Source organism: Giraffa tippelskirchi, chromosome 3 (assembly GCF_054371585.1).
Source record: "Giraffa tippelskirchi isolate mGirTip1 chromosome 3, T2T-mGirTip1v1.2.pri, whole genome shotgun sequence".
Taxonomy (NCBI): domain Eukaryota; kingdom Metazoa; phylum Chordata; class Mammalia; order Artiodactyla; family Giraffidae; genus Giraffa; species Giraffa tippelskirchi.
This window is the reverse complement of record NC_137277.1, coordinates 173,193,439-173,220,471: the sequence shown is the minus strand read 5'-3', so window position 1 is coordinate 173,220,471 and position 27,033 is coordinate 173,193,439. Positions and strand designations below refer to the sequence as shown.

General features: G+C 40.5%; 1 protein-coding gene across 12 annotated transcripts in view; it reads left to right on the top strand.

Annotated features, from left to right (window-relative positions):
• Positions 1-27,033, top strand: part of SPHKAP (SPHK1 interactor, AKAP domain containing) — a 176,692-nt gene that overhangs the window by 135,141 nt on the left and 14,518 nt on the right. For 9 of the 12 annotated variants that reach the window (XR_014080694.1, XM_081584809.1, XM_081584813.1 and 6 more), the window contains 6 exons: positions 1,664-1,798; positions 7,421-7,676; positions 9,882-13,653; positions 21,679-21,864; positions 25,984-26,036; positions 26,123-26,307. Coding sequence is in view for 10 of the 12 variants with exons in the window: in XM_081584809.1 (XP_081440935.1) it covers positions 1,664-1,798; positions 7,421-7,676; positions 9,882-13,653; positions 21,679-21,864; positions 25,984-26,036; positions 26,123-26,307 (4,587 nt within the window). In the remaining 2 variants the exon portion in view is untranslated. Of the gene's footprint in view, positions 1-1,663; positions 1,799-7,420; positions 7,677-9,881; positions 13,654-21,678; positions 21,865-23,707; positions 23,795-25,933; positions 26,037-26,122; positions 26,308-27,033 lie in introns of all 12 variants that reach the window. The other 3 variants (XM_081584805.1, XM_081584804.1, XR_014080695.1) reach the window with 2 other exon arrangements.

Here is a 27,033-nt window from a genome sequence, read left to right as displayed (position 1 = left end):
TTTATCATTTCATGCCCAAAGCTGAAGATGGTTTGATTTTACTGTTTGGTACAACACTCTTAATGTATAATAGTACACCATTTGCATCTTGATTGCCATAGGACAGTGGATCTGAAATTATTCAGTTACTCCTGTAACTTTTTTTTGTTGACAGTGGTGCACCTGAAGATTCTCAAATTTAATTATCCATACAGATTATTTATTACAGATTTCCACTGAGCCCCAAATATCCCTCATCTGTGTAGTACTATAGAGATCTTCAAAAGAAATTATACAAATAATTTCATTTGATGGAACTGTAGTGCTAAGTCCATCCGAGAGAGCAGGAAGGAACAAAGCAAGCTGTCATCTTAAGAACTGTGTGTTTCCATCAAACTTTATGATATAGAAAATATGCATTATAACTTAACAGCATTTTTCCCACTTTTATTTCTCCAATTAATATGATCTTCATAGAAACAAAAATGTTTCAGCAGTGATCTTGGGACAACTGTTGCAGTATTTAAATACACAAGTAGATGACAGATATTAATTTTTAAATATGTGTGAAATGAAAATTTAGTAATATTATGAAAATTACATTTTCAGAGTGTATAAAATAAATATGTAGATGTGTATTTCTAATTAATCTGTTGTATATGAATCTCTTAGTATTCTCTGTGTTCTCAGGTTTTGATTGTTTTTTGTATCAAATAAACATTCTTTTGTTTTATATGAAAAAGATAAGTATATATGTCTAGCACAATAAAAGACTAAAGCAAAAAAAAGAAGACTGTATTTAACAAATTTATGACTGATTTGAGATAGTCTTCAGCTATGCCTAAGGGCATACATAAGCTGACTTAGCTACATAAAGTTGTTCATCTCATCTTTCTGGATTTCAGGATACTTATGTGTGAAAATAAAGTGATAGTGCTACCTAATCCATTTAGGGGTATTGCAGTGATTGAGTGTAGCAATGTAACATACATGCAGTCCTTAATATGGTGCCTCATATATACAGAAAAATCAATGCCAGTAATTATTTTATTATTAATATTATTACTGGGGGCTTCCCAGGTGACACTGGTGGTAAAGAACCTACCTGCCAATGCAGGAGACATAGGAGACTTGGGTTTGATCTCTGAGTTGGGAAGATCCCCTGGAGGAGAGCATGACAACCTACTCCAGTATTTTTGCCTGGAGAATCCCAGGGACAGGAGAGCCTGGCAGACTACAGTCCACAGGGTCGCACAGAGTCAGATATGACTGAAGCAACTTACCATGCAATTTTATTATTGTTAGCTTCATTAGAACACATGATTATTAGTCAACGAGTCTCTTACTCAAGGACTTAAAAGGGAAGAAAATTCCCAAACTACCATGGATGCCTGTGGTGTCACAATAAAATCATTAAGTGTTTACTTTTGGAAACTTTAAACTAAAAATTGTTAAATCTTTATGTTTAGGAAATTTTCTATTCCAATGTAAACCTTTATGCTTCAATTTTATACAATCTCTTTTTGTAATAATAATAATAATAATAATAATCTTTAGTAGATTCAGTCATCTATATTATGAATAGTTATATGAGTATATTAGTTTTGCAAGTAAAATAATGTTGAGGTAGTATTTTGGAAGTGAAAATAAATTATCTCAACTAATAAAAATTCTTGTTCTACAGAAGCTGGTCAGTGTTTCACCAGATCTTCCAAAACTTATAAGCTCCATGAATGTCCAACAGCCAAAAGAAAATGAAATTGTTCTCCTAAGTGGGTTAACATCTGGAAACCTACAGGCAGATTTTGAAGTTTCACAGGTAAGAAATATTAGCTCTTGATAAGCAATTCACTAGTAAGTTATCTGTGGTCAGCTCCTGGCACAAATCAGTATGAGGCCCAAATGAATGCAATATGTAGACTCCCATAGCATATGAATCTAAATGTCTTTGTATCCTATAATAGACTTTACTTGTACTTCTGTTAAATATTATCCCTTAAAGTTTGACAGTTTCCCTTACATTGATTTCTAACATATATTTTCTTCTCAAGTTTATGGTACTAAGTTGCACTTAAACTAGAGCAGACACACCAGGCATTGGTTGGTTAGCTTGGTTTTCTGCTGATCTACTGAGTAATCAAAACCAGAATTGTCTTCTGCTTCAGGAAAAATAGCAAAATTCTAATTCATACCATGTGATGCCAGAAGGGCATAATTTCTTCTTTCTGGATGCTCTTTATTTGTTAGGCTATATCAAACCAGCCAAGCTAATAAATACAGGATAGCAGTCCCAAAGATGAAAATGGAGTTTCCTAGACCCAAAATGAAGTTCCCAGAAGAAAAGAATGTTACTGAAAATAGAGTTTAAAATACCATTATCATTCAATCTATTAAACTAATGTTCGTTATTATTAAATAAATAATTATAATGCTGAAGAAAACTTTAACATTTTATATTGTTTAATCAATTTACATAAAATTGCTAAAGACACACTGTATAAAAGAGTGTGAATGTTCTCACATAAGATACGTGAAGAGTGATTGATAGCTACAGACTAAAATAATGAGCATTTGTTTTCCTCTATAAATTGTTCTTCCTTGTGTTTTAGTTTTGCTGGAAAGGTTTTAGATCTTCTTTTATTCTTTAATCTTTCAAAATATCAAAAAAAAGTTTAGTGGGCCACCCACTATTTCATAAAAGAGTGTGAATTTTCTCACATAAGATACGTGAAGAGTGATTGATAGCTACAGACTAAAATAATGAGCATTTGTTTTCCTCTATAAATTGTTCTTTCTTGTATTTTAGTTTTGCTGGAAAGGTTTTAGATCTTCTTTATTCTTTAATCCTTCAAAATATCAAAAAAAAGTTTAGTGGGCCACCCACTATTTCTGTCCATACTTCAGATGCTCACAGCCCATTACAATTTGCTCCTCAAGACTAGAACAAGATTATTCCTAGTCAATCTAATAACACATTTCTTTAGTGAAAAAATTAATTGTTTGAAAAGAGAATACAGAAGTGGACCTAAGTGCTGTCTATTTATATTAGGCAAAGCCATAATAACCAAATGTAATTTTCAAACCTGAGTTTTAAGAGTGGTTTCTGCACCAGGCCTATTGGTTATAATTTCTAATTAAACTCTCCATGAGGAGAGTTGGAAAAAACACAGAAACTGGAGTCCAGCAGACATGGACTGCAGCGGTGGTTCTTCCACTTTACATTTCTGTGTCTTGGATGAATGGAGAGACAGAGATTGACACATATACACTATTGACGCTATGGATAAAATCGATAACTAATGAGAACTCAACTCAGTGCTCTGTGGTGACCTAAATGGGAAGGCAATCCAAAGCAGAGAGGATATATGTATACATAACTTGACTCACTTGGCTGTACAGCAGAAGCTAACACAACTCTAAAGCAACTATGCTCCAGTAAAAAAATTTTTATGAAAAGAATCAACTGGCCTTTATGTGCCTCTATCTGTAACAAGGCAGTAGCACCAGCAACCTTGTAGAAAATTGTTAACATTAGAGGCAATAAGATATACAAAGCACCTAATAGACTATCATAAAAATCATATACTAATATCTTCCACTCTTTTTAATTAATTTTTATTGGAGTATAGTTTCTTTACCCTGCTGTGTTGGTGTCTACTGTACAGCAAAATGAATCAGCCATACAAATGTTAATACCTATATCCCCTCTCTTTTGGATTTCCTTTCCATTTAGATCACCACAGTGCATTGAATAGAGTTCCCGGTGCTATTCAGCGGATTCTTCTCAGTAATCTATTTTATACATAGTATCAGTAGTCTATATGTGTCAATCCCAATCTCCCAATTCCTCCCACCCATAGCCCTTTTCCCCTTGGTGTATCTCCCATTATTTTCCAGCCTCTGCTGTTTGCCATCATGTACCTAAGATGCCCAGGATGTTTATTTACTTTCAGAAAGATTGTAAACAAAATACATTTTCTTCCTAAGGGTACCACATCTGTGTAACATTGCATGTTTAGTAACATCCTTTCCCTAAGTCTGTCTTGAAGTATGACTTAACTGCTTATATTACTTTGTTAACATTCCTTTTGATTTCTGTCCCATTTCACTTTATGTTATTTATATTTAGTCTAAATGATATAAAATAACTAATCATTTTAATCTGTATATGTGACAATTTCATGTGGTTCAACTTTGTAATGACTTTTATTCTTGTGTGATCTACTGGGAATATATCGTACCATATTCCCTAGAGTAATTTGATTCCTGTTTGTACCTCCTTTTCATAGAAGAAAATCTATGACAAACCTAGACAGCATATTAAAAAGCAGAGACATTACCTCGCCAACAAAGGTCCATCTAGTCAAAGTTATGGTTTTTTCAGTAGTCATGTATGGATATGCGAGTTGGACCATAAAGAAAAATGACAGTCGAAGAATTGATGCTTTTGAACTGTGGTGCTGGAGAAGACTCTTGAGAGTCCCTTGGACTGCAAGGAGATCAAACCAGTCAGTCCTAAAGGAAATCAGTCCTGAATATTCATTGGAAGGACTGATACTGAAATTGAAACTCCAGTACTTCGGCCACCTGATGCAAAGAGCCAACTCACTGGAAAAGACCCTGATGCTGGGAAAGATGGAAGGCAGGAGGAGAAGGGAATGACAGAGGATGACATGGTTGGATGGCATCACCAACTCTATGGGAATGAGTCTGAGCAAGCTCTGGGAGTTTGTGATGGACAGGGAAGCCTGGTGTGCTGCAGTCTATGGGGTCGCAAAGAGTCGGACAAGACTAAGCAACTGAACTGAACAGAACTTGTACCTCCCAGCATATCTTGCATATAATAGGCACTCCAAAAATATTTGGCAAATTTCACTTTATTGTCTTACTTCTGAATTCAGTGGAAAGAAAAGTAATCAAGTCAGCCACCATTACTCTATAGCAGTAGGTCTTCACTATCTGGGGGATCACAGATTCTTTGTAAATGTCACAGAATCTATAGACCAGTACTTCTCAAAAGTTAATGCATGTAGGAATCACCAAAAGTTTTCTTGAAAATGTAGATTCTGATGTGGTAGACCTGGGCAGAGTGTGAGATTATATATTTCTATCAGACTCCCATGTAATGCTGAGGCTGGTAGTACACAAACCACACTTTGAAAAGCAAGGTTATGGGCCACCTTCCTTAAGAAAAGACCCAGTCACTTAAGCACATAGATAAATTTTATTTCTGAGCCTCCTAGGGACCCCTGGGCTCAGAGAATGATTGAATTTTTCATTTTATAATCATCTGTCCTAGAATTACTCTAATTATATATAGTATTCAATCAAAGATATTGATAAATGATATTTACACACACAAAAAAGATATACTACTTTCAGAGATACAATATTAATATCTATGTGTATGTGTTCTTCTGCATGTATGCATCCTCACCACTCACACACACACGTATATACTTATAAACATATATCTATATGTATAAAATACATTCAGATATCTGCATTCAAACTCAAGCATTTCAAAATGGCAAGTTAACTAGGATGAGACCTAATTACCTCCAACCAGAGATAGAAAGTGAAAGTGAAGTCGCTCAGTTGTGTCCGACTCTTTGCGACCCCATGGACTGTAGCCTACCAGGCTCCTCCGTCCATGGGATTCTCCAAACAAGAATACTGGAGTGGGTTGCCATTTCCTTCTCCAGGGTATCTTCCCGACCCAGGGATCGAACCTGGGTCTCCTGCGTTGGAGGCAGACTCTTTAACTTCTGAGCCACCAGGGAAGTCCCAACCAGAGATAAGCATGTGTTTTAAATAATCTCTTTTATGAGAGGAACATGTAGACATAAAATATTCCCAACCATTTTGAATCCCATCTTGAGATAAGTTTATTTAGCTTCCCTTTGCCCACTGTTGTTTCTATTCAAATAGTTTTCTTTTAAAAATTGCTAGAAATCAGCATATTTTTCCTCTTGCAAAGATGAAAACCCCAATGCACAAGACATATCTGTGACGTACTAGTAATCTGTTCAAGGGCAACTGAAACTTTTTACTGTCATTCTAGTGAATGATACTTCTAATTAATAGTGAAAATGTATAGTGGAGAATGGGGAGGTGGTCTGTAACCCCAGAACTAAAGAGAATTAACAGGTCTCCGTGGGACACTCTCCAATGATCTGGCTCCCTCACTGCTGTCCCCATAAACCTGTCCTTTAGAGAGAATTTGTTCACTTTCAGTGGATTTTTTTTACATCTCATTTTGGCTGCTTCTTCAAATGAACACTACAAATTATAAAATATAACCACAGTTGATAGAACACTTTCCATCTGTGTGAAATACTAGCAGAGAGGTTGTACTGAATATCACCAAGGCAGAAAAAATATTGGTCTGAGAACCTGGGACTCATTTAATCAAAAGGAGCACCCAAGATAGCCTTAACTTTCTCCTCAGCTTTATTAAATTTTAGACAGCCTTATTCCTAACTCCAGGCCCTAAACTTCCCTTTTCTTAGGATATTGATTTTAGAGCACTTATTTTTATAAATTGCTTCTCTGCCCCATTGAGAGATAAATCATTTTAAAAGCCTTTTGACACTTGTACAACCCAAGAACGTCTTTCTCAAGGACCTTGGACCCATCTCTTGGAAATATCATCAAAGAAGTTAGTGTCCCTATGTCTTTGGAAGGATGGGAACCTAATTTCTGCAGGCACTTTGCTCCAATTTGCAAAACTACCTCCAGCCAAGAAGATACAAGAAGTTTCCTTTTCCTAAGCAAACACAGATGGACTTCAGTCCTCCTGTACCAGCTCTTCAAAACCCTATTGCCTTTTTTTTTATTTCAGTGGAGTTGTGATCCAACTCAGTTCTGGCCTCCTTCTCTTATTTTAAAAGCTTTGAATGAGGTTTTCTGTGCCTGTTAACCTTGCCCAGTGCAATTTTCACCTAGACAGGAGAGATCAAAAAATATGTGATGCAACTAGTCAACTTTTCTCCTAGGTATCCTGTGTTCCAAAGCACCACTTGAATTTTTTCAAGCAGTTCAACAATACACACCCTGAAGATATTCCATGTATTTTAAAGGTCTGCATTCCTTCTAATGGGAGAGACTAATAGAAGAAAGGTCGGAGGCAATGGTTTTATATTTTCTCGTGTGTGTGTGTGTGTGTGTGTGTGTGCTGTTGTGTCAGACTCTGTGACCCCACAGACTGTAGCCCACCAGGCTTCTCTGTCCATGGAATTCTCCAGACAAGAACACTGGAGTGGGTTGCTGTTTCTTTCTCCAGGGGATCTTCCTGACCCAGGGATCAAACTCGCGTCTCTTACATCTCATGCATTGGCAGGTGGATCCTTTACCACTAGCGTCCCCCAAGAAGCTCCATTTTTCCTTTTTTTGCTGGTTTGTTTTTTTAACAAATGTCTTTTTCTTTCTCTACTTGCAGTGTCCTTGGATGTCAGATGTCTGCTTGGTCCAGTGTGCAAGAGGGAACAGACCAAACAGTACCAATTGCATCATCTTTGAAATCAACAAATTTTTGATTGGTCTGGAACTGGTACAGGAGCGGCAGCTCCACCTTGAAACAAGTGTCTTGAAAGTGGAGGATGACACGAACTGTTCCTTGTCTTCAATTGAAGAAGACTTTCTCACTGCATCCGAGCACTTGGAGGAGGAAAGTGAAGTGGAAGAGTATAGGAACGGTGAGAACTTTCCTGTAAAATGAATGTGCATCCTGAAATTAGTCACCCTATAAAAATGTCTGGGTTACATTTCAGAAAAGTTTCAGGCCACATCAGTTTGGCTGACGCATCACAATCTTCACCTAAGAAGTTTCAGGAGGGAGAGAGAATAAGGAAACACTAGTGAGGATGCTGATGGAGGCACTTTAACTGATTTAATGGTTAGATGGCCCCATTCTCCGTAAAGATGCCTTAGGGATGCTGAAGGAAATCTCTGTTTTAAAACAAAATCTTCCTGCCTGCCAAGAGATGGAGACTATCACTTGGAGGAAAGTTAATTTCCCTAAGATTTCCATTCAAAGCCATCTGTTAGCTGAGGCTGAGTGAGATTGGCCTGAATCCAAGTGCTACATCTTTGAGGCTGTGAAACCTGGGACCAATGATCTAAATCTTTCTGAGCTCCAGTTTCCTTATCCATAATTTGGGAGTATAACAGTGCCCCCAGAACTATTATATGTATTATATTTAGCCATTTGAAATATATATTTGTTACATTTCTGGGCTTTCCAGGTGGCTCAGTGGTAAAGAATCTGCCTACCTATGCAGGAGCCACAGGAGATGTGTGTTAGATCCCTGGGTTGGAAAGATCTCCTGGAGGGGGAAATGGCAACCCACTCCAGTGTTCTTAATGAGGAAATCCCATGGACAGAGGAGCCTGACAGGCTGCAGTCCATGGGGTCGCAAAAGAGTCGGACATGACTGAGCCGGCATGATTATTTTTGCCAGGGCAGGAGGAAGTAACCCAGGAAAGTGCTTAGCATGTGTTTATTAATTCTTTCTTTTGACTCATTAATAAAGCTCAGTGAACAATGAGTTCCTCTTCCCCAAAGAGGAAGGGATACTCCAGATTCTGTTCTCACTGTCCTTGGGGCACGTCCTATGCCAGCTTCAGAGAAACTCTCTCAACAAGGCCCACGATATCCTGCATATCCTGCCTTCTCCCTCTGTACCCACTGGGCAGCTACAAGACATAGTTGTCTTGGTTACTTACTTTCTCGCCAAAGCACGATGACCAACCCTCAGCTCCCAAATGCCCTCTTCCACTCTAGCACTGGCATTTGTACTCCACATTGAAAACCATTCTGTTAAGAGCAGTTCACAATGAAACTCAAAAGCCTTTTCAGACTCACTTTTCTTGAAGAAACATTCAAAATACCATTTTCAAAAACAGAAAAAAAAAAACTAATCCTTTAAGGCATTTTTGGAAGTAAAGATTATTTTAGACTCATGTGAACCTGCTATCTAAAAAGTAATAGTGCACGTAACTTCTCGAATTATGGCTTTTTATGGTTTGTGGTTTTTTTGGTTTCTGTTCCATTTATAACTGCTCTGATACTTATGATTTCTTTCCTTCTACTAACTTTGGGTTTTGTTTGTTCTTCTCTCTCTAAAAAATAGTACAAATGAACTTATTTATAAAACAGGAATAGAGTCATAGATGTAGAAAACAGACTCATGATTACAGGTGGAAATGGTGGGGGGGTGGGGGTGGGCTGAGAGATTGGTAGTGACATATACACACTGTGCTGTGTTTTACATAGTTGCTCAGTCATGGCTGACTCTTTGCGACACCATGAGCTGTAGCCAACCAGGCTCCTCTGTCCTTGGGATTCTCCAGGGAAGAATACTGGAGTAGGTTTCCATGCCCTCCTCCAGAGGATGTTCCCAACCCAGGGATCTAACCTAGGTCTCCCACATTGCAGATGGGTTCTTTACCATCTGAATCACCAGGGAGGCCCAAGAATACTGGAGTGGGTGGCCTCTCCCTTCTCCAGGGGAACTTCCCAACTCGGAAATTGAACCAGGGTCCTGCGTTGCAGGTGGATTCTTTACCAGCTGAGCCACCCAGGAAGCCCCATATACACACTACTGTATATAAAATAGATAATTAATAAGAACCTACTGTATAGCACAGGGAACTGTATTCAATACTTTGTAATGACCTAAATGGGAAAAAATCTAAAAAAGACTGGGTATATATATAATTGATTCACTTTTCTGTATACCTAAATCTAACACAACAATGTAAATCAACTGTACTCCAATAAGAAAAGTACTCAGAATTGCAAAAAACAATAAAAGCAGATGATCAAAAGTGAAAAAATAAAATAAGTAGTATTTTTACTTAAATCAAATAAATAAGTACTATCATTTTCTCTTCACCAGGTTATGAAAATATAAATGTCTCAACTAATATCTTGGAAAATAAAAAGCCGAAGGAAGCCACTAAGGAGGAATGGAATTACAGCAAGGAAAAGTTACTTTATACATTGGAAGACAAGTATGTTAGCAAATATCATACACCACTGGTTAAAACAGAAGGATCTCTGGGAAAAGTGGCAGAATATACAAGTCTGCAGAGTCTAGATCCTTCAGCCAAGATATCAAAGTGGAAAGGTGAAGCCATGGGGAATGAGAGGTCAACCACAAATGATTATTATTCAGAAAAGTGTAAAAGTCAAGAGGAAAAATCACAGGCACTATGTATTCCAAGCAATGCTTATTTCTCAAGGACGGCTAAGAGGGATGGACCTTCTGCATGTGGGACTTTCTCTGAGCATGACAGCAATTCAGACCCAGGAGACCATGAAGACTACACAAGCTCTCTTCTTCCCTTACAAGATGGAGAAGCCACAACAGGCGAGTATGCCACGAATTTAGCGGAATCTGTGCTGCAAGATGCATTTATTCGACTATCTAAGTCTCACCCTCCCCTCCCCGAGGAATCTGCAGTCAATGTTTCTGTAGGAAGTTTTCTGCCCCCCAGTGGCTCTTCCACAAAAGATATCGGGGCACCTCAGTCATGGAACGAGCTTCCCAAAATCGTCATTGTCCAGAGTCCAGAAGGCAGCGATGCTGGCCCTGAGCCAGGCATCTCCTCGTGGCCCGAGACAGAAGTTGCCAGTGAAACTTCAGGCATCCCCTCTGGAGAGAACTCCAGCAGACACCCCCAGAGTGCTTTAGAAGTAGCATTAGCTTGTGCAGCCACTGTTATTGGAACCATTTCCAGTCCACAAGCCACAGAAAGATTCAAAATGGAGCAGGAACCCCTGGTTTCACACCATCCACTGGGAGGTGATGAGCCAGTGCAAACTCAGGCCTCTCAAGTACTCAAGGATCCCTCCCTCAGTGAATACTCGTTTCCGTCTGCTTTATGCGGCATGACTCAGGTGGCCAGTGCTGTTGCTGTCTGTGGCCTGGGGGAAACAGGAGAGGTGAAGTGCCCGGTGGCTTCCAGTGGCTTCCTGTCTGCAGTTGAGGCCCCTGCAGCCATCCCCCCACCTTGTGGTTTAGTGACAGGGAAGAACATGGAGCTGGGGAATGAAGACGTTGCAGAGGCCTTGCTCAAGGAGGTTGCCTTGGTCTTAACAGGACCTAACGCCTACATCAGCATCGGAGACCTCATGGAGTCAGTGAATAGGAGGATCGTAGAAGCTGTTTCAAAGCCTCAGACCTTGTGCTCAGAAAATGCCCTTGGGAATGAACTGGCACAGACCCTGTCCAATGTTATCCTGAAGCATTCCATTGATGAAATTCACCAGAAAAATAAAATAATAGACCCCAATGATGACAGGGACTCATCTGAAACCCTGGACTCCTTAATGGAAAGTGTAAATCAGCTGCTCCTTAACGTGATATGCTTCACGTTCAAGAAGATGAGCCACCTTGTACAGCTTGGGGGATGTCCCCCTGTCCTTTCTAAGGAGACCATCAGATGGAGGGAAACCGAACCAGACTTCCAGCCAACTGATCAAGCCATTTGTCCAGCATGGACAAAAGCCGCTGAATACTCCAATTGCCATCCACTTAGCAACCTGCATATCAGCAGTCCTGTTACCAATGATCTCGTAGATGCTGGACACCTGAAGCAAGATAGCAAGGGTCCAGCGCAGTCAGGTCTTTCCCAGATCCCCACACTGCAATCTGAATTATCCTGCAGTACCAGCATGTCTGCTAAAACACCCCCCAAGGAAATATATTTGAAAGGACCGGTGGTGGAGGATACGAAAAACCCTCCTTCACCACCCAGTGACAATGAGAATGAATGCAGAGCCCCTCCAGAGGAAGAAATGACACCAACAGTTGGCAAGTACAGCACCAGTTCCCAGGACACTGAGGACAGCATCACTGCAAATGCTCAAGAAAAGTACAATTGTGCCTCCCCTCTGAACAATGAAGTTCAAGTTCACCCGTCTTTGTTGGGGGATGATTTGCTGCTTCCTGCTCAATCCAGGCTACCAGAAAAAGACCCAGACATATACTGCATTGCAGACTTCGCAGAAGAATTAGCAGAGACGATCGTCTCCATGGCAACGGAAATCGCAGCGATTTGCCTTGACAACTCCAATGGAAAACAACCCTGGTTCTGTGCATGGAAAAGAGGGAATGAGTTTCTGGTTACCCCCAACATCTCCTGCCGATCCTTGAAGAGGAAAAAAGAGAGCCAGGCCAGCGGGGCCACTGTGAGGAAACACAAACCCCCACGACTCAGCGAGATCAAGAGGAAAACCGATGAGCACCCAGAGCTGAAAGAGAAGCTGATGAACAGGGTGGTGGACGAGTCCATGAACCTCGAGGACATCCCAGACTCTGTCAGTATTTTTGCAAACGAAGTGGCAGCCAAGATCATGAACCTCACAGAGTTCTCCTTGGTGGATGGTGTCTGGCAAGCCCAGGGCTACCCCCGGAGTCGGTTACTGGGTGGAGACAGGTGGAACCGCCTTAAGGCCTCCAGCTGCGAGAGCATTCCAGAGGAGGATTCTAACACCCGGGCCTATGTGAACAGCCTGGGTTTAATGAGTACCCTGAGTCAGCCAGTTAGCCGGGCCAGCTCCGTCTCCAAGCAGTCAAGCTGCGAGAGCATCACCGATGAGTTTTCCAGGTTCATGGTGAACCAGATGGAAAATGAAGGAAGAGGCTTTGAGTTATTGCTGGATTACTACGCAGGCAAGAATGCCAGCAGCATCCTGAACTCAGCTGTGCAACAGGCCTGCCAGAAAAATGACCACCTGAGTGTGAAGCCAAGCTGTCCTTCGAAGCAGTCCAGCACTGAGAGCATCACCGAGGAGTTCTACAGGTACATGCTGAGGGACACTGAACGAGAGGGCAAAGACGGCGCCTCCTCCAGGCGAGGCAGCCAGGACTGGACCACTGGTTTGCTCTCGCCTTCTCTGCGGTCCCCCTTGTACTACAGACAGTCATCTGTGCCCGACGGCAGATCCCCGGGCGCCAGGCTCACGGTGAACGTGCCCATCAAAGCCAACTCCTTAGACGGCTTTTCTCAACACAGCCAGCAAGACTTCCTCAGCGTCCAGGCAGTTGGCGGAGCTTCCTCCTCCGGTCTCTGCAAATCGGACTCTTGCCTGTATCGGAGAGGCGGGGCTGACCACATCACAACCATGTTAATTCACGAGACATGGGCAAACTCAATCAAGGCCCTCATGCGGAAGAACAAAATTATAGTGGACGATGCCAGCACGGCTGATGCTGAACCTGCTTCAGGGGGCCCCTCCTTGCAAGTGGAAAAGTGTGCGGGCAGGTTAGCTTCCGGCAGGTTGCAAAGTGGGCCAGCTCTGCTTGTGCAGGAGTCCGTTGATTATCCGAGGAAAAACTCAATCACAGAAAGCAACCATCCCCCAGGGTCGTCCCCAAGCAAAGCTGCTCCTCTTACAAGTCACAGCAGTTTAGATTTTAAAAAGAAAACTCCCTCGTGCCACGATGCAGTCCCTCTAAGCCACACCCAGCGATCACTTTGCTCAAGGGAAGTGCCTTTAATCCAGATTGAAACAGATCAGAGAGAAGAATGTGTGGGAGAACCTGAACATGTTATTTCCGAATGCAGCCCCCTAGAGGAAAAAGAAAAGTGTTTGAAAGAAGAAAAGGTCCCAGATACAGGGAAGGGTGAAGACACTGCCCTGAGTGCCTGCCAGAACCCCAGGTGAGTGAGTGAGCTCTTAGACGAACTAGGTGCATGGGACTGCAGTTTGCACCTTAATCAGTATTTATTCTAAATCTTAGGAACTTACTGGTGCAGGAACTGAATTCCTGATAGTCATTGGCCTCCCTGGGTTAATATACACTTACCCAGGTGGTGCTAGTGGTAAAGAACCCTCCTGCCAATGCAGGAGACGTAAGAAATATGGGTTCAATTCCTGGGTTGGGAAGATCCCCTGGAGGAGGCATAGCAACCCACTCCAGTATTCATGCCTGGAGAATCCTATGGACAGAGGAGCCTGGCGAGCTACAGTCCAGAGGGTGGCAACGAGTCAGACACAAAGTGACTTAGCATGCATATAATAGGCGGAAGTAAATTTTTTTTAATTTCTAAAACAAATTAGATTTCTGTGTTATAATAAAGGAAATGAGATATCATTCTCCCCATTAAAATTAATCTCCCATAGTAAGCTACCTTTTGAAATTAACTCATGGCAACTTTCAAGCAAAAAAGAAAACTTGTTCACTTGAAAAAAGCCAAATTTAAATAAGTTTTAATATTGGAATCTGACATTAAATATTTTGGTGTAATTTTCCCCCAGGTTCTCTCGAGTTTTTCTTCCTTGTCTTACTCTAAAGATCTTTGCAAGGACACCATGTCCCTCAGTGCTCACTCTTTAGATTCACAGTATAATACTGGCTTCCGTGGTGGCTCCTGCCACCATGTGGTAAAGAATACCTGCCCATCCATGAGACATGGTTTGATCCCTGGGTGGGGAAGATTCTCTGGAGAAGGAAATAGCAGCTCACTCGAGTTTTCGTGCCTGGAAAATTCCATGGTCAGAGGAGCCTGGCAGGCTACAGACCATGGGGTTGCAAGAGAATCAGACTCGATTTAGCGACTAAACTTCAACATAATCACGGTAACATAAGTGCAAAAAAGCACTGGAATGTTGTTATTTCAATAGTTCTTTTTCCAGGAAATCATAATGCAGGTGACAGTGCATTTTGAATTTGACACAAGGTAATTATTTCTCTCTGCTTTTAAATATGCTGTCTAGGTTGGCCATAACCTTCCTTCCAAGGAGTAAGCGTCTTTTAATTTCATGGCTGCAATCACCATCTGCAGTGATTTTGGAGCCCAAAAAATTAAAGTCTGACACTGTTTCCACTGTTTCCCCATCTAGTTCCCATGAAGGGATGGGACCAGATGCCATGATCTTAGTTTTCTGAACGTTGAGCTTTAAGCCAACTTTTTCACTCTCCTCTTTCACTTTCATCAAGAGGCTCTTTAGTTCTTCTTCACTTTCTGCCATAAGGGTGGTGTCATCCGCATATCTGAGGTTATTGATATTTCTCCCAGCAATCTTGATTCCAGCTTGTGCTTTTTCCAGCCCAGCGTTTCTCATGATGTTCTCTGCATATAAGTTAAGTAAGCAGGGTGACAATATACAGCCTTGAAGTACTCCTTTCCCAATTTGGAACCAGTCTGTTGTTCCATGTCCAGTTCTAACTGTTGCTTCTTGACCTGTATACAGGTTTCTCAGGAGGCAGGTCAGGTGGTCTGGTATTCCCATCTCTAAGAATTTTCCACAGTTTGTTGTGATCCACACAAAGACTTTAGCATAGTCAATAAAGCAGAAATAGATGTTTTTTCTGGAATTCTCTGCTTTTTCAATGACCCAGCAGATGTTGGCAATTTGATCTCTGGTTTCTCTGCCTTTTCTAAATCCAGCTTGAACATCTAGAAGTTCACGGTTCACATACTGTTGAAGCCTAACTTGAAGAATTTTGAGCATTACTTTGCTAGTGTGTGAGATAAGTGCAACTGTGCAGTAGTTTGAACATGCTTTGGCACTGCCTTTCTTTGGGATTGGAATGAAAACTGACCTTTTCCAGTTCTGTGGCCTGGAGTTTTCAAATTTGCTTGCATATTGAGTGCAGTACTTTCACAGCATCAGCTTTTAGGATTTGAAATAGCTCAGCTGGAATTCCATCACCTCCACTAGCTATGTTCATAGTGATGCTTCCTAAGACCCCCTTGCCTTCTCACTCCAGGATGTCTGACTCCAGGTGCATGATCACACCATTGTGGTTATCTGGGTCATGAAGATTTTTTGTATAGTTCTTCTGTGTATTCTTGCCACCTCTTCTTAATATCTTCTGCTTCTGTTAGGTCCATAACATTTCTGTCCTTTATTGTGCCCATCTTTGCATGAAATGTTCCCTTGGTATCTCTAATTTTCTTGAAGAGATCTCTAGTCATTCCCATTCTATTGTTTTCCTCTATTTCTTTGCATTGATCACTTAGGAATTCTTTCTCATCTCTCTTTGCTATTCTTTGGAACTCTGCATTTAGATGGATATATCTTTCCTTTTCTCCTTTGCCTTTGCTTCTCTTCTTTTCTCAGCTATTCGTAAGGCCTCCTCAGACAACCATTTTTCCTTTTTGCATTTCTTTTTCTTGGGGATGGTTTTGATCATTGCCTCCTGTACAGTGTTACAAACCTCCGTCCATCATTCTTCAGGCACTCTGTCTCACCTGTAGGGGGTAATAATAGTAACAACTACATCATCAGAAGATTCTTAAGGTTTACATAAAGAAATGTAGACAGGCTCTTAACTCAGCACCTAGTCTGTTACAAACACTCAATAAATGTTTACTCTATAGTTGTTGTTTGGGGTTAAGGTATATGATTGCCTTTATTCCAGGAGATCTTTTTCCCAAGAGAAACCTGTTATGAACAGTGTGAGAATTTTATTAAAACTAGAGAATTCTGAGGATTTGCAAGAGGGAAATTATTCATACTTAGATCACATTTTCTAAGTTCAGGGTTGTTATCAGGGGATTTGACGTGTCAAAATATCTAAATATGGAGCTCAATTCCCTATGAAAGACTTCTTACCCACTTATACACAAGAGGGAGGGAGACGACACAGGCACACATCAGATTGTTTGGAAGCGGGGAGGTGTCATGTCCTGAAGATATTTTTAGGCTATTCTCTGTGGGACATTTTCATAATTCTTACTAAAAGCTTCATAAAAGCTCAACATAATGAAATAAAAATCACATTCTTACTTATTCGTTATGTAAAACCAGAATTCATCATGGCCATCAGGCCCAAATAGAAATGCTGTAGCTCAGACAGTAAAGAATCTGCTTGCAATGCAGGAGACCCAGGTTCTTTCCCTGGATTGGGAAGATCCTCTGGAGAAGGGAATGGCAATCCACTCCAGCATTCTTGCTTGGAGAATTCCATGGACAGAGGAGCCTTGTGGGCCACAGTCCATGGGGTCGCAAAGAGTCGGACACGACTGAGCAACTAACACTACTACTACTACTATTGTATTTCAGGCCATCACATTTGTCCAGGTATCAAATTACATCAATTTTAAAGAGCTTAAGTGATTTAGGATAGCCCAGTTCTTGATTTATGGGAAAATATTATCCTATTGGTGAACAGCAATGTGTTCTTAACTCATGTTGAATGTATTCACTTATGTTTGCTTCAAGAAAAAAAATTTTTCACCCAACCAATATTTGCATGCTCATCTATGGTACACATTGCCACTGGAGCTGCAAACATAAGAGAACATAAAGATTTAGTGCCTGCATCCATGGCTCTTGGGCTTCCCTGGTGACTCAAACAGTAAATCATCTGCCTGAAATGGAGGAGACCTGGGTTCGATCCCTGGGTCGGGAAGATCCCCTGGAGAAGGAAGTGGCTACCCACTCCAGTATTCTTGTCTGGGAAATCCCATGGACAGAGGAGCCTGGCAGGCTACCTTGCATACCAGTGGGAGAAATAGACAGTGTGCATGGAAAAACCCTTTTGAAAAAGATTACTGTAAAGTGTGATGAGAGGAAAATTAGAAGAGTAATGTGATAGAAAATAACTAGTTGGGAGTGGCTTCTTAAGATAGAATGTTGGCGTCTGAGACAAAATGTGAAAAAAGAGAGAAATGATGCCAATGACATGAAGAACTGAATGTTGGCATTTGAGACAAAATGTAAAAAAAGAGAGAAATGATGCCAATGACATGAAGAACTGAATTGAACCGAATCTTTAACATCATTGTGTTCTAGATAGACAAAAATTCTCCCAAGATGAATCACCTAGAAATCCTAGATTGAGTATAATAAACATCCTTTTAAATCTAGGGCTGAACTTAACAATCATAATCATATGAAAATCTCAGAGACAAAAAATAGAAGGATCTGAAACAAAAGTGACAATCTCTGCTTCTTGTTAGAGTGTTTTGACCATTAAAAAATTAATGTACTTATCATCATGCCTGAGTTTCAATTATCATCTTGAAAATTATTTACTATTTGTGGTGTTTTTTGTTTCTTTGTGTGTATCCAAGTTCTAATCAGTATTATTTTCCTTCTGTCTAAGGACTTCCACTGCACTTCTTACTGTGCAAATCTCCTAGTGACATTTTGTTAAATAAAAATTGCTTTTTATTGATAGCCTTATTTTTTCAATTTTTTAAATAGGCTCAATTTTTTAAGAGCAGTTTTAGGTTCACAGTCGAGTTAAGTGGATACAACAGAGAGTTTTCCATGTCCTCTGCCCCCACATAAGGATAGCCTCCCCCACTATCACCATCATATTCCAGTGGTTCACTTGTTACAGCTAATAAACTGACATAATACATCATTTTCACCTAAACTCCATCACTTACATTAGGGTTATTGTTACTGTCTACCTATGGCAAGTGATTCCTGCTTTCTGTTTATAGTAATGAGTCAAATTTTCTTTCTAAAATAAACATATTTGGTTATATAAATTAATTTTAAAAATTTTATTATTATTATAAAAGATAATGCAAATATGGCAAAAATTATGACAATAGTTTGCTAGCAAATGTAGTTGGAGGAACTCTGAACTAGGTGGTCTCTGAGGTCCCTGCCCACTCAGAAATTCTACAGTTCAGTTTGATGTCAGATCAAGTATGGTCCTTCAAAACACTGTGTGTGAACTCTAAGATCAAAAGTAGGAAAAAAAAGCCAACACATACATCTGCAAAACATATATGTGCATTATTCATAAATAAATGAGCAAAGCTATAAATTTCTCTCTCAAAAGAAAATGAAAACTACTATTTTAGATATAATCATTATTCATTCTAAATTCCTGGTTATGTAACATGGGATATGAAGTAAATAGAGTGTGAAATTGGGATAAAATAAAATATTCTGACAGCTTCATTTTTTAACCTGAATGTTTAATCACTGAGATTTAACTTCTGCGTTAGTAAGAAATGTCCTGGAATGAATTTTGCTAATAATATAAGGTCCTAACTCAGTAAGGAATTGGTCTAGGAAATTGTTTTTTAACCAAATGAACAATTGGCTTAGGATCTCTCCTTTGTGCTCAACGCTTGGCTTATTTCCTCTTGGGGGAAATGAACTTCTCTTTCATTTGAATTTAGTTAAATTCAGTAATGTTTCTTTGGCTGCATCTATTGCTCCCCCCTCCCCACACCTTTTCCTTGCTCAATTTAGAAAATCTCAACATTTTTGAAAGAAAGATCAAGTTTATATGGGTCTCTTTGCACCAAATGTTAGCAGCAGATTGCACTAGAAGCAGCCACACCCCAACACTGCACTTGTCTGGATGCTGTGAGAAGGAATCTGAGATCTTGTGTGAAATTACCAAAGTGACACGTTCACATTTCAGAGGTGATATTTAATCACACCCCCAAAATTAAGCATTTGAAATTCTGTGAAGTGAAATGAAGTGAAAGTCGCTCAGTCGTGTCTGACTCTTTGCGACCCCATGAACTATAGGGTCCATGGAATTCTCCAGCCCGAATACTGGAGTGGGTAGCCTTTCCCTTCTCCAGGGGATCTTTCCAACCCAGGGATCAAACCCAGGTCTCCCACATTGCAGGCAGATTCTTTACCAGCTGAGCCACAAGGGAAGCCCAAGAATACTGGAGTGGTAGACTATCCCTTCTCCAGTGGATCTTCCCGACCCAGTAATCAAACCGGGGTCTCCTGCATTGCAGACAGATTCTTTACCAACTGAGATTTTTTTTAAAGTACAATCATTTTTGGAAAAAGGATAACAGTACTCATTCTAAGATTGAGGAAAATTATGTAGACTTTTAGGGCTTGTACCCACTACCAGTCAAGAAAGGGAATACAGATGGTCATATGCTCATGGTTGGCTGACAGTTGCTCTGTTATACATGTCTTCCCATAATTCGGTCTGTTATAATCAGTGTAGAATATTTATGAACCCTTAGTGGGCTTCTAGCTGCCTAAGTTTACTTGGGGAAGCCCCTGTAGTTAGTTTGTATCCACTGTGTGCTCTCCTGGGCATGTCTAGGTTTAGAGATCAGATTGCAACCTTTTTCCAGTAGGCAACCCTTGCTACTCATGCCTAACTTCCTACCTAACAAGAATTTTGAATGAAGTTGATCAAGTATCTTCAATTGTATTTCCCAGGAACAGACCTTGAGGAGAACGGTAGACAGATAATTTTGGGAGTGCTCCCCAGAGAAAAATCTACATCCATGTGTAAGGAGCAGGGAAAGACAAGATTAGACAGAGGGAGAGACCTCCCCCAAAATGTGTTTACAACTGAGAGCACAGCACAGGCTACAGGAAACCCTGAAGCTGGGATGGTCTGTCAGGTTTAGTGCAAATGGAGCCAATGAGTAGGTTTTTGTAGCTCTTTATCATCGCATCCTTGGGGTACTCACTGGGAAAGGGTATAACCTTGGCAAGACAATTCCAGACCTGAGGACAGTCCTCACTGGAAGCCCTCAATACTCTCTACAGCCAGTACACAATGGCCAAGGAAAGCATTCCAGTGTCCACTCACTGAGTTACCTTATTCTTCATCATCAACTGAGAAATACACTCTTGCTTTTTATTTGCAGTCATTAAAGCCCTTCTCTTCCATGCTATTAGTTTTCGATGAGCCTATGGAGAAAAGTTTGCATGAATCTCTCCTCATTTCTGTACCTTTGGCTCTCTGAGCAAACAGCCCTGGCACCTGGATTGATGGTTGATGAATTATGAACCCTCAAGTTAGAGACTTCTAGAGAGGTACAGAGCTTCGTTTTCCTAGAGCTGGTTATTTACGTTCCAGGATGGTGACACCAACTCCTCTCCGCAGAGAAGATTTTAATTTATTTGTAATCTAGAGCAAAGTTCTCTCTCTTCCATCCTTCTCTCTCTCCCCTCTCTCCCTGAAGAAAAGGAGGCTGATGTGTCCTAGTGTCTTAATTTTGAGCCTCCTCTCCTGTGGTGCAAACCTCACTACATCTGCACTGTCCACTAGGAAATTGGGGCAGACTGGGAAATGGATGCAAAGAAATGATCTGATCCCAAATCTAGAGCACCTGTGTGTGTGTGTGTGTGTGTGTGTGTGTGTGTGTGTGTGTGTGTGTGTGTGTGTAACTGCCAGGCAAACAAATGGAAAGTCAAGCTTGTCGAGAACCCTCTTTCACCAAGTGTTAGCAGCAGTTGTTGTTTAGTCGCTACATTGTGCCCGACTCTTGCCTAGAGTGTGATAGAAACTGTCACATCTCCATACTGTAGTTATCCAGATCTTTCCACTTGGGACTTAACAGGTAGGGCTACCTAAATTGAGAGTATGCATCTAACTATGAACTAGGCAGTTTTAACAATAACATATTCATTTATGGCTTCCCTGGTGGCTCAGACAGTAAAGAACCTGCAATGCAGGAGACGTGTGTTCAGTTCCTAGGTTAGGAAGATCCGCTGGAAGAGGGTATGACAACCCCCTCTAGTATTCTTTCCAGAGAAATCCCATGGACAGAGGAACCTGGCAGGCTACAGTCCATGGGGCTGCAAAAGAGTTGAACACAACTAAGCAACTTTACAGACACACACACATTCATTTACAGAATATTTAGTGTGTCCACAGCTCTACCCCAAATACATACAAGCTCTTAATAATATATGGTATATACACTAGGGGCAGTGAGGTTCCCTGGAAAAGTTGTCTTATGCCTACACTCTTAGTAATGTCTTACCATCTACAGTGAAACCCTTGATGCCAGAGATGCACCAGAGGCTGAAGTCTCAAAAGAAGGCAGAGCCATGGATGAGTTCTCCAGCCCTCCCGGCAGCAGTGGGGAGAGCATGGACAGTTGGTCCCAGCTCGCCAACGAGGAGGACAACCCAGATGACACGAGCAGCTTCCTGCAGCTCAGTGAGCGATCCATGAGGTACCTGCTCTTTAATTGACTTCCCAGGGAAATAAGTCTCAGCGCAGATTCCAGAAATGCATTTTAAATCATTCTCTTCGAAGGATCCCTCATAGAGCAAAAAGGAAAGCTCCTGCTAGGACCAAGCGCCTGCCTGTCATGATTTGTGCTGAGAGCTCTTAATATGCAGTTATGGTTTCAATCAGCTCGACCAAGGATGAGAGTCATCTGTGTTCCCTTCTCTGCAGGCTCCAGCTACTGCATTCAATGATGTGATAGCTGTGAGGTGTTTTTCTTTTTTTTAAATGAGTTGCTATTACAGCTGGTGTGCTTGATACTTTCTTTCTGATTCATTTGTATTTCAGATGCAAGACAGGCTGGGTTTACATGAGGCAAGTGTTTTCACACTGTGCTGTGTTTTATGGACTGACTGTTCCTCCCTTTCTCTGCCCTGCCCTCTGTATTGTTGTTCTAGAAAGCTAGACAGGAGCTTAGAGAAATTAGATTTGGGAGAACCTAAGCCACTCAGGAAACATAAACTAAAAACTAGTCTTCTATGAGGTGAAAATGAAAAACATCTTCACATTTCTACCCCAAATCTTATTTGCTACCAGGCCAGCAAGTCTAAGGAGTTTCCAGAAAGGCCAATTGGAAATTGGCTTCAGTTGCATCTGAGTGTATGCCTCCTGGAAAGGATTTTCTTTTTTCCCTGCAGTTCAGTCTGTTTAGACTTAGAAAATGTCACAGTGTTAAATGATTTATCGAAAATTTCAAACACTGGTGGCAATGTTGCAGTATAGCGATAAAAAGCAAAGAGAATTTGAATCTTTGGGTTTATCGTAAGTTTATACAGTTAATTACCTCCAGCGTAATGTTTGAGTCATCAAATTTCAATCAGTGAATACATTCAGTACCCCCACATGAAACCCAAGACAAGAATTTGAAATGAGGGGGTTCAGTTGCTTATTCATAGAACGCCAGGGGGAAGACTGTTCCGTTACACAACACTCCGGCACACATCCTTAGAAAACCTTACTTGCAAGAGAAGTCATTGGAAATTAGAGAAGGTATGAGGAGACATCGTGAATTTGGTGAAATTGGATACATTCCATTGTGCAAGTACAGACAGAACCTAAAAATGGGCTCAACTCTTCTGTGTTTCAGTAAATAAATTCCAGGCTAGGAACTAGACCATATGTTGATTGTGCAACTTACAAAAATGATACAATATGTAATTCCTCCTTCTCTACAACACAGGAAGTATCAGGTGTGGCTGCTTCTCAAAGATTTTAAGATAAAGGAGCTATAAAACTTTGACATTGCCCAACTTTGTACTTATAAATTCTGTAGCCCCATAGGAAAAAAAAATGAGACAAGTGCATATCCTATGGAATATGCCTCAGAAAAATCCCCCGAATGGCAAAGGGAAAACCCTACTGGTTTCTGTCAAAAGCCAAGAAGCAGGAAGATCTCCCCCAAGGCAGCATTCTCAGAAGTATCTTAGTCTCTGGAGGTATACCCAAGAAGCCTGTTGCTGGTGGATAAACATCCTCACTGTTACTAGAATGGGGAAGAAAGGAGTTATGCTGATTGTCACTCACCAGGTGTGAGCCACCAAGTCTGAGCCTACTGCAGAAATTACAAAATACTGATGATGAGGATGATGGTGGTGAGTCAAAAGAGTCTTTTATTGTATTTTCCCCTGATTTGGTCAGAAATAAACATCAATTTAGGGGTCCCAGACACAAAGCAATATTCTCCTGGGGATCAAAGGAAGGACCTCTTAGAACGGTGGAACGTCAGTGTCGGCAGTGTGGCCAGGTGGCGGAGACTGGCATTAATGTGTAAACTTTTGCTTTGTCAGCAATGGCAACAGTAGTGCCACTAGCAGTCTTGGCATTATGGACCTGGACATTTATCAGGAAAGCATGCCATCTTCTCCCATGATTAAGTAAGTAGCCACTGAGATGCAGTGATTGTGAGACCGCTACTCTGATTCCATCTGGCAATCCATTTTGATCATTCAGGTTGTGCCCAACCACTGGCTTCATCATGTCTGTCCTACCAAGGTTCCTGGAGACATGTGGTTTCATGTCACTGGAGTAAGAACTCAGGCGTGCCATAGCCTCACCCTACCATCAGCCGCTTTCTATATTTCAAGTCTATCCGTTATACTATAATCGTTTTGGATAAAGCTTATCCATATATTCAGACATATATGTCATTTTACCTAGATGGATACAGAGAAGCAAAAATCCATTTAAATTGTACTATACCAACCAGCAAAGACTATTGTTCAATAGAATATACTGTGAGAGGCTTTTCTTTTTCTTGTAGACATGTGGGATTATTGCCATTAATGAGTCCAGTACCAAATGGCACTATGATGGAGATACATGATCTGCTCCCCACATTATGAGGCCCTTCTAAAATATCAAGGGAAAAAAGTACAATAAGTAAGGCATAAAATATGGTATATAAAGGGAGAGCAACATGAGGTCAGGACTTCATCTAGAATTTGTGATTGTTCTGGAAAATTAAATGAACCGAAACCTATTTTTGACCATTATGACATTTTTTGAGATTTCTGAAATTTCAGAAAAATGAAAATGAGATAGAGGGCTAAAGCTTCTCCCTGTTCTATTTTTTTGATTATTATCCATAGCGAAAGCACTTTTATTTCACTATTTAATCAGTATCCTGCCTGCGGGAATATTCCTCAGTGATTAAAAGTTGCAGTGCATCCTTTACTGTGCCACACAGCCATAATTTGCAGGTAAAGATGAACATAAACATTATCTTGGGTCTATTTTGTTTTTGAAAGGAGACAAAACAAACAAAACTACTTTGGGGTAAATTTATTTTTCTCCTTCAGACAACATTTGTTTAGTTGTCCATCTTTCTCCCCAGTATGAGTCTAGGACCCCACAGAATACAGAAAGAGAAAACCAAGACCATCTCTACTACCCCATTAGCATCCTGCAGCTTCATAACAGCAGAAACTGTATCTAGTAGGTCATTTCACTTATGTTCCTTGGGTAGAAATCTACCAAAAAATATAGACCCTTTGGGAAATTGGCCATTCTTCCACAAACAAATAGGTGTTCGTGAAAGAACAATTGTACTTTCTCTGTACATTAAGAATACAATGAAATTTATTAGCTAGATTTTAGCAGTAACAGGGAATATATGGAAGAATCCTCCCCCATAAAGAGACACATTTTGAAGGGCACCTGCAGTTTAATTTCTAGACAAGACAAAAATACGCGACAATGATGAGTTTCCCAAGATGGCCACTTGCTTTCAGCTGTTGGAACATATACTCTAATTTTAAAATCATTTACTAAATCTTCCCACTATTTGCAAGGCTCCCTAATAAGTACTCACTATAATGAAAATACCTCAGATATTCAACATGCCTATATTTAATGAGATCCTTACTTCGGTTTTCAGAGTCGGACACGACTGAGCGACTGAACTGAACTCACTTCGGTTAGGAGTCTCTAGTTTTAAACAACCCCCAGCCTGCTAACAATTCCCAATAAAAAGAAAAAAAAAAAAAGAAAAATTTCAACCAATTGAGATATTTCGTCGTACAACTTAAGTTCTAAAGTTTGTGATTGTGTTTTTCCTCATTTCAGATCAAAGAACCAGATATATATAGAAAAATATCTTCCCAGACTAAAATGCAAATTTATGTTGCTATCATGGTATAGAAAAATAATCAGTCTTAAGATGGAAATACAAGATCCTTTAAATGACAAATGGAGAAGGATAAATCCTCCAATCGGATCTAGTTACCTACTAAATATTTTCTTGACTATTCAAACCTATGTTGGTTTGTAGAAGGGAGGTTGAGAAGAATTGAAGATTGCATCTCTCAGAATCTCTCACACCAATCATCTCAACTAAAACCATGCAGTTTATCTGGCCTTTTTTTAAGGGGCGAGATTATTTATTTCAGACCCAGTAGTCCAACGTAATAGCCATGTTAGTACTTCTCTAGTATTCGTTTATTCCACAAAAACCATAAATATATTTCAAGAGCTTTTATATCAATAAGACCCATCACTTCATCTTCCATTTACAGCTTGTTCTTCCTAAACATTACCAACCATATACTGTTGTTTTCTCCCAAAGTGAATTGGTAGAAGAAAAGGAGATTCTTAAAGGACAGTCAGACACCATGGAGGGTAAGCCACTTTCCCATAATTTTGAGATGCAATTTGCCTATGATCTTCCATGGAAAGCGTAGTAAGACGGTTGTGTCTGTGTGCAGAACGTGCCTCTGGAACACCTGCGGGAACAGCCAGCCGCCAGGGGAGCCTGCTCGTGATCAACTTTGACCTGGAGCCAGAGTGTCCTGACACTGAGCTGCGAGCCACTCTGCAGTGGATAGCTGCATCTGAACTCGGTATCCCCACCATCTACTTTAAGAAATCTCAAGAAAACAGAATCGAAAAGGTACCTGGACCCCTGTTTGGATGTCGTAGCGCTTTGTGTTTTTATCCCCGGTTGAAACTGAGTAAATGTCCAGTTGGCCCATTTGAATTTTTTGTTCTTGACTTTTCACCTTAGAATTTTGATTAGAACTTTGAAGCTTTCCACCTGCATAAATGTAATCATGACAACTCTTTGACTGCCAGTTTGTTTCCACTAGTTGGGGATGATGAGAAAGTAAATTGAGGAGACAGGTATTTTCAAAGAGTCTGTTATCTTTAGGTGTGTTTCCTTGCTCTTGAATCGACCTCTTCCTATGTTCATTTAAATTAAAAGTAGAGAAGCAAAGATTTGATATATACTAGAGACCAAAGTGAGGTCACACTGATAATTAAAACAAACTGGCATGGTGTCGAAGAGAAGGCATTTTTAATTCCCTATGGAACAGATTTGCGTTGAATGGATTTTCTCATTATTATTCTCCACCTACCAAAAATGTAAAGCTAAGGAATAGAGCTTTGGCTAACATCAAACTTAATAGCAACTGTCACTCTAATTCCTTTTCTCTAAGACCAACCACTTACTATTATAGAATATCAATTATTAAGGTTAAAGCAAGAATTCAACTACCATTGGCTTCCCAGGTGGCTCAGTAGTAAAGAATCTGCCTACATCAGTAGTAAATCTCAGTAGTAAAGAATGCAGGAGATGCAAGAGATGTGGGTTCCATCCCTGGGCCAGGAAGGTCCT